Source organism: Leishmania donovani, chromosome 27 (genome assembly GCF_000227135.1).
Source record: "Leishmania donovani BPK282A1 complete genome, chromosome 27".
Classification (NCBI taxonomy): Eukaryota; Euglenozoa; class Kinetoplastea; order Trypanosomatida; family Trypanosomatidae; genus Leishmania; species Leishmania donovani.
In genome coordinates, this window is record NC_018254.1 from 687,292 (window position 1) to 694,919 (window position 7,628).

The following is a 7,628-nucleotide window of genomic DNA, read 5'->3' on the forward strand; positions in this document are numbered from 1 at the left end:
TTAACGCATCTGCCGCAGCTGCGGTGACCCACACGGCCGCTGCAGATCCAGCGGCGGGGGCGAGAACGGCTGGCCGTTTAGGCAGTCGATGCGCGGCGATAGTGGCCCGGCATCTGTGCCGTTACCCGATAGGAAGCCCTGGCCGATGGCATCGCTGAAGAAGGCCGGAGCGCCAGTGCCCCGTGAAGACATCATCATCGGGTTCTCGGCAACCCCGTCAATCTGTTCGACGACGCCGGACGCGATATTCGTGTTCTTCACAAGCCCCGCCTCCGCTGCTGTCATACCCACAGCACCGCCGTTCGCAACAGCGTCGCCGCCGTTTTGGGCTTTGGGGTGCTGGCGAGTACTACAGTAGGCATTCAACGTGAGCATCTGCGGCATCACGCCACCAGAACCGTTCGCAGGCACGCCGTTCGGATCACTGCTCAACTCCGTGCAGGAGTCACGCAGCGAGCACAGCAGCACATGCAGAAACTGGTACTGTGGCTCCTCTTCAAACTCCATGCACCGAGCGTAGTTGAGTACGTCCCGGAAGGCCTCCGGGCAGCCGGCGCAGATCGAGTCCAGCGTCATCTCCGCCTTCATCTGCGCAATGCGCTTCTCCTTCGCATCCGGGTCGCTGATGCGCAGACCTGACCACGGCAGACGGCCGCGAAAAAGATAGATCATGACGTACACGAGCTGCTCAATGTCATCGCGGCGGGACAGGGTGTGGCCCATGTGTGTCCGCAGTGATGCGTAGCGTGGGGTGCCAACGAAGCTGTGGTTCGTGATGAGAGGGCGATGCTTGCCCTTGCGGTCGCGGAAGTGGACGCTCAGGCCAAAGTCCACCAAATAGAGCTGCTCCGGGTCCTCACGGCCAAACAGAATGTTGTCTGGCTTCAAGTCCGCGTGCACGTACCCGGCGCGGTGCACGTGTTCAAGACTCCTGAGAACCTGATCTGCGATCATCACCGTCGCAAACAACGACAGGCGCCCTTGGTGCCGGTGGACATTTGCGACGGACTGGCCGTGCAGGGACATGATGAGCACGCGGCTCATGCCGTCCTGGCCATAGTACTTCAGCTTCGCAATCCCTACCTTCTCCTGCCTCGTCTCATCTGCTGCCGCAGCGGCCTCGTTTTCGGCGCGCCGCCCATTTCCGCTCCGCGCCTTCTCCTGCTGCAGCAGCATCAACTGGTGCTGTTGCTGGGCTGCCATGTAAGCCTGGATAGACTTGTGTATCTCCTGCATCACCTTCGCCTCATGGAAGAGAAAAGACTGCTCAGGCAGAGCGTTTGTGTCGGTCACCCGCTCCACCTTGACTGCGATAGGCACCAGCTGGTCACGCTCCTCTGCGCGGTAAACTTCGCCAAAGCCGCCGCTACCGAGTCGATCGAGAAGGGTGAAGCGGCCACCGAAGATGCTCTGGGGCTGGTTACTGCGGCCCTGCTGGTGAGTCTGCTGTGGTTGCTGCGGCTGTGGCGCTTGCTCCTGCTGCTCAGGAGCAAGGGAGGCGCCAGCTATCACCGCTGGAGGCGCGGTGCCGAGCTGTGGATGCTGCCACGCGGGTTGACTGTCGTACGGATGGCACGGGCGATTTTGATGCGTGTGTACGGCGCTGACTCCAACGTTCATGCTCGGGTAAAGTGGCGGCGGCGGCCTTTGAGCCGCTACATCGTTCTGCGCGTGCGCAGCCTGCGCGGTACGGCTCGTTAGCGTCATGTACTGCTGTATGATAGCAGTGTATCCAGTGTGCGGGTGTGAGGGGGGAGGGGGAGGGGGCGGCGTCTTCAAGGGTGCGACAGAAAAAAAAAACGAAGCGGGGGACGCCGGTCAAATGCTTTGTGGGCAACACGAGATGGCGCTGCAGAAAGATGAGGAGAGGCAAAATGGGCGAGGAGGTGGTGGAGACACGCAGAGAGAACGAGAGAGAGGGGGGGTATAGATGCCTCGGGGAGGCGAGAAGGATGAGGGGCGAAGCAAAAGGAGCCCGAAAAGGATCACACACTCGACAAGGGCCGAGAAAGATGCAAGTTCGTCTCGCGATGAGCAGCAAAACAAGAAAGCCGTGAGGGCGAAGGGAACGTGGAAAGCGAGCCGAAACCAACAGCAACGCACACACGCAGACGCGGAAAGAGCAGTGCTCTGGAGAGCGACAGAGAAAAGTCGGGCGGATCTCTCGTGACAGGATACTGAAAGTCAAACAGAGTGAGATGACGTGGAAAACAAAGAGAAGCCGAGAAAAGACGATGATGATATGGGTGGCGGTATGCAACACAACAGGTTTCGATAAAACGAAAAAGATAAAGAGAATGAGAATGAGAGACAGACTCCAAGATCTCTGTTCTGCTTTTTTTTTGTGAAGCGAGTGTGTGATTCAGATGGTCTCCGCTGTTAAACTACCAGCATTCAGTCGCCAGCGTGAGCACGTGAGATGGGTGAGGGAAGGGAGAGGGCGAGAGTTCCATGGAAGCCTCTTGAGCAAGTCCGCATATTCGTCACAGTCGATCTGACTTCTAGGGGCAGTGTGTGTGCGACCCTGCCGCTGACACCAACGCCGTACCGAGAGGCACAGAGCGCGTCTCCTCATGCAGGAGCGCCAATACGCGTATATGCCTGTGCTTGTGTGTACGGAGGAGAGTGCGGAGAAACTCGCCCTTCCAGTTACATGTCGCACCTCACGGTGCCGCCAGTTGTGGCCCTTGTAGCTTGGCGGGCAAGATCACGACTCGTCCTGTCTGTGGGGTTCTCGCCGGGTTTTATGCGGCGGGCCATGGTTCACGCATGGACGGCGAGTCAAGGAGTGAAGTCGCTCCGCGTTGGCTGTATAACTGTTTGAAGGTAGCCCGTGAGGACAGCAGCGATGGCAGAGGCACCATCCGAATGAAGATGAGCCGCAGCACCAGCAGACAAGAAAACAAAAGGCGCCTCATGTGCACAGCGCACTTACACGGTCAGCGGGGCTGTGCCCCCATCGTGTGCCCGTAGCGGCACCCCGATTTCCCGCTGCTCTGCGGCTGCGTGCTCTCTTTCTGCCGTGCCCCCCCCGTCTCATGCTCCTGCTCGCGGTTAAACACATCAGGGCCACGAGGTCCCATTGTCCGCTCGTCCCGGGAACATGCGCTGCAGAGGGTGAGCCCGCGCCAGAGCCACGCCGGAGTTGGGATGCAGTCGAAGGCCCTCTTCAAGGCCAGCGCAGTGTCGCGGTTCTCTCGTGGGGTCATGTCGCGCCCGTTGAATGCAACGCCGTAGATCGTCGAGAAGACGGCAACGACGGTCTGCATCGTCTACGAGCCTGGCCAAAACGGGTCGCTTCTGACGATTTGGGCAAGGTCCGAGTGCTCAGCAGTGGCCCACGTCGGCATCTGCGTCGTCTCCCAGCAGCGGGTGCGGGCGGGAGGAGAAAGGATTGCGGAAACAAGAGGGAATGGAAAGAGAGGGAGGAGAGAAGCAGCCCTCGCACACGCGCACGCGCAGAAGGAACGGAGAACGCAGAAGAGGAGGCCGACTTTACTGCATCGTTTTCCTTTAGTGTCCTGTTCGACGAGGAGAAAATGGGAGGAATACCTCTGATGCGCACTTCTATGTGTGTATGTGTTTGTATTGTCGGCGGCTGTGCTGCGTCGTGCACGCTCTCCGCGCGCTCGTCTCGGTCGTTTTGCTTGCTTGGTTCACACCCCTCCCTCCTTCATAGCAGCGCGCGCACGCATGCTCGATGTGGAAGGCAAGAGGGGAGGGAAAAGCGCACCCTTCGCGTAGGTTGGAGGGAGAGGAGGAGGGGAAGGGGGGATGCGGCATTCTGGGGGCAAGAGAATCGGCAAAGAGACAGACCAGGATAGTGTCTCTGTGTGTGTGTGTGTAGCGAGCGCCGAGATCAGATCTTTTTGTTCGTTGCGTATGCGTCCCGCTTCCTTCGTGCAGGAAGGAGAGAGAGGGGCAGAAAGGGTATGGAAAAGAACGGAGAACGGTGCGTGGAATACGTGGTATCGTTCGGGGCCGTCGTCGTGACGTTTCGATGTGCAGTGGCAGTCGTATAACGGTTTTGTCCCTGCGCGCGCGTGTGTACGCACAGGGACAGCGAAACCGGCAACGGGAGGAGGAGGGGGTGCCGTGTGTGAGCGCGAGGGAGGGAGGCGAAACAAGAGAGCAACAGCGGCAAGTAAGCGCAAGCACTTGAGTAGGTGAGAGGGGTTTGCGTACGCAAGCGCAGCACCCAGAGTAATCCTGTCGTGCGCAGCTGAATTATGGCGGTGGCAGATCGCAGCAAGAGAGAGAGGGCAACACTCGACACGAGGGCTGGTGTGTGTGCATGCGAAGACGTCAAAACTCGCTCGCTCGCACACGCAGAGACGCGCCATACCGCACGTTCCCACTTCGCACTTATCCCAACAGATAGCAAGCTTCCCCTCGCACAGAACTGCACGAGGCCCTCAAATACGTGAAGTGAAACGCCTGTATTGCATCTTCCTTTGCTGCTGCTGCTGCTGAGGTTGTTGGCGTGGATGTTTCTTTCAGTGTGGTACGAATAAGAGTAGTACAAGTCTCAGGAATGGGGAACAGAAAGAAGAACGAGATAGCGAGAGACGGCGAAGGGGAAAGGGGGAGCGCAGTGCGTGTGTGTGTGTGTGTGTGTGGAGGGGGAGGGCGGGGCTCGTGTGTCCATCTCTGCATTGTCTATCCTCTATCCTTTTTCTCTTCGTTGATGTATTTCTATTCCTTGCCCCCCCCGTCACTGATGCCGCCGCTGATCCTGCTCCTGCTTCCGGCTTCTGCGGTGGGGCAAGGGAGGGAGAGCATGGGAGGCGGGGAGAATGGAGACGAGTGTTGCAGAGAGAGGCGAAGGTTTGGTGCCCAGCAGCGGCAGCAGTGAGATCGCCTGTCTCACTCACAAGCGCAACGACAGCGGCCGCAGCTGGAGATTTGTGGGGAAGGAAAACGACGGGGAAGCCGGTGTGATGCTTGGCGGCGACGTCTGCAAGGGTTGCCGCTCTGGCGAAGAGCGCGTTGAAGGATGATCGGTATGGCGGCCATGATGGTGCGCCTCCTTCTCTCCCCCAGTCGACCTCAGCGGGTGGTGGGTCACCACAACAGCACCATTGCGGTGGCCCTCTTCAGACATGCAAGAGAAACTTCTGTCCCACCTGGTGCCGCTAGCTTCTTCCTCCCCTCGACTAACCCACAGCTCCTCCTCTCGCTCCTCATGCGATGTAGGGGCTTCGATGTACGGTGAAGTCTGGCGCCGGCCTGACTGCAGCTGCTGCGGCTGTGTTCGCGGCGACCACAGCCGTGCCACACCAAACCTCACGCGGAACAACTGCCGCACCACCGCCGACGCCTCCTCGGCAAACAGGAGACTCTTCTGCAGGCAGAAATTCTGCGCGAGCCGCGTCCAGCGCCCCACCAGCATCTCCATCCCCTCCAGGTGCGCGCGGAACGTCACAGCGAGGCGGTGAGTCAGTAGCGTCTCTGCCATGTCGTTTGTGGTCATCTCCAGTGCAGCGATCTGGGCCTGTGCGGCAAGCATGGCCTCTTTGGCCTCCCGTCGCAGCTGCTGCTCGTGGAGAACGCGACGCTGAAGCGCAGCAGTGTCGTCGCTGCTGGGGTCGCCCAGTTGACCGTCAAAGCCACCCGCCGCAACTGCTTCGACTCGCGTTTGTGATGTCGCGTCGGTCCGCTGCCGTGGCAACACTGGCCCGCGGCCTTCACACGCCAGCGGGTGTGAGTCTGGTGACGGAGACGTCGAGGGTGGGGTTCCGCGACCACCATCACCACCGCCACCAACGTGCAGCTGCGGCGTCGTTGATAATCCGCCGGCGAAGTAGTCCCAAAGCTGTAGATCCGAGTCTCTGTTAGGGTTCCTGGTGCCGGCGGCAGCGGCACCATGGCGGCGATGCCTGCCATTGTCATCCCCTGCTCCGGCCTCCCCGCTACTGTGAGTCGTGAACTCCTGAGACTCGCCCTCCATGGGTGGGGGCCGACGGTAAGCCTCCCATATGGCTGTGTCGATCACAGCCCACATCGAGCGGCGGCCGTCTTGATCCAGTGGAGGTCGAGACTGCACTACAGGAGCGGCACCGTGGCGGTTTGTACCATCCTGGATGGACAGCCTTGTGTCTCGCGAACCACTTTCGTCGTCTGCTCGAGAAGCGCTGTCAACTTCACGGCGATGATTGCCGCTGGTGCTTCGCGCCCGTCGCGGCGCAGGAGAGAAGGGAAATGGCACTGTTGCTGTCGTCGCTGCAGGCGTTCGAATGCCAAGCACGGCGATGCCGCCACTTGCTCTAGTGTGGCTTCCAGAGACGGTGTTATCACTATCTTTACGGCCAGCAGCATTGGAGGATCTGTCATCGTACTTGCCACGTGTACTGCGCTGCGGCGATGTCAGTTCCGGTGGCGAGCAATCCCTGCTCCGTGACCGGCGCGGCGCTTGGCTGGATGTATCACGATGACCCCTCACTGATGCAGCGTGCGAGCTGCCGGGCATCCGATCATGGCGGTGGTATAAGCACCGGCGGGGGTCAGCCACAGCAGCCAAGCGATCCGCGGCCTCCTCCGCAACGCGGCCCCATGGAGACACCGACGACCTCGGAGGCGACCGATGTGGCTGCACGGGAGAGCGAGGCGAGTACACCACACACCCATCGTTGGCATCTGCCCTCTCATGCGTGATTGCCGGACTCGTAGACGGGACGTAATACAGGTGCCTCTCCCGAAGAGACCGTGGCGAGACTCTGGGCTTCGCCGGCATGGTCGCCGCTGACGTCGCTGAAGACCTCGCGCTCATCAGCTGCCGTTCCACATGTGCCAGCTCTTCGAGCAGCACGTGACGCTCTCGTGGCGCCATCACTTCGGAAAACGGCAGCGGTGACCTCTCCTGTGACAGAGACGTCTCAGCCGCCGCGAGCCGCATGGCGCGCCCGTCGCGCTGCAGTAGGTCCTCCAGTGCCTCTAGCAGTTGGCTCAGCACCTTCTCCTGTAGCGATGGCGCGAGGGACGTGAGAGGCACGCGAGCAGCGTCCAAGGAAGGGTTCAGGTACCTCTGCGGCTCCTCTGCTGTGCCGTAGGCGTGCAGCCGCTGCTGCTCCTGCTTCTGTCGCGCCACAGACGACTGGATCGACTGCATACGCTCACAGGAGCGGACCACCTTGCGTGCCATCAGCTCTAGTAGCAGCTTGTACTCGCGGACTGCGTTGACGTAGGCGGCAGTGCGGTAGCGGATCACCGGCGTGTGGTGGCAGCGCGCAAGGACTCTCTGCGACGTGGCGTGCGTGTCCCCACCAACGGCGATGGCACAGGTGCTGCATAGCGTGAGCAGGCTCGCCGGCGGCCCATCTGCGACTCGTGCAAAGAATAGCACAGGCGCCTCAGGCCAGGTGGAGCCGGGTCCACCCTTGCACCACGCCTCGCACATCCAACACAAGGCAGCCGAGGAGGGCACAGACAAGGAAGTAGTTGCCCGGGGCGCAACGGCAGTAGCACCGACAGCAGTCCTGTGTGGTGTCGAAGACGGCGTGAAGCCAGCTTCGGAGGGGCGGCGCAAATCAGCGTAGCCGGCAACGTGCCGACTGCCAAATGGGCCAGCGGCAGCAGCAGTGCGGGCGTTGTGGCCGCCGTAGTGCGGCGGTGTTCGCGGTTGCGGGCTC

General features: G+C 60.8%; 2 protein-coding genes across 2 annotated transcripts; both read right to left on the reverse strand.

Moving 5' to 3' along the window:
- Window positions 1-1,707, reverse strand: LDBPK_271680 (casein kinase I-like protein; the record flags this gene model as incomplete). The annotated part of the gene is made up of 1 exon (XM_003861971.1): window positions 1-1,707. The coding sequence occupies one exon, from the start codon at window positions 1,705-1,707 to the stop codon at window positions 1-3; it is 1,707 nt and encodes a 568-aa protein (XP_003862019.1).
- Window positions 1,708-4,870: 3,163 nt separating this feature from the next.
- Window positions 4,871-7,396, reverse strand: LDBPK_271690 (hypothetical protein, conserved; the record flags this gene model as incomplete). Its single annotated transcript, XM_003861972.1, has 1 exon — window positions 4,871-7,396. One exon carries the CDS (start codon window positions 7,394-7,396, stop codon window positions 4,871-4,873), a length of 2,526 nt encoding a protein of 841 aa, XP_003862020.1.
- Window positions 7,397-7,628: the final 232 nt, after the last annotated feature.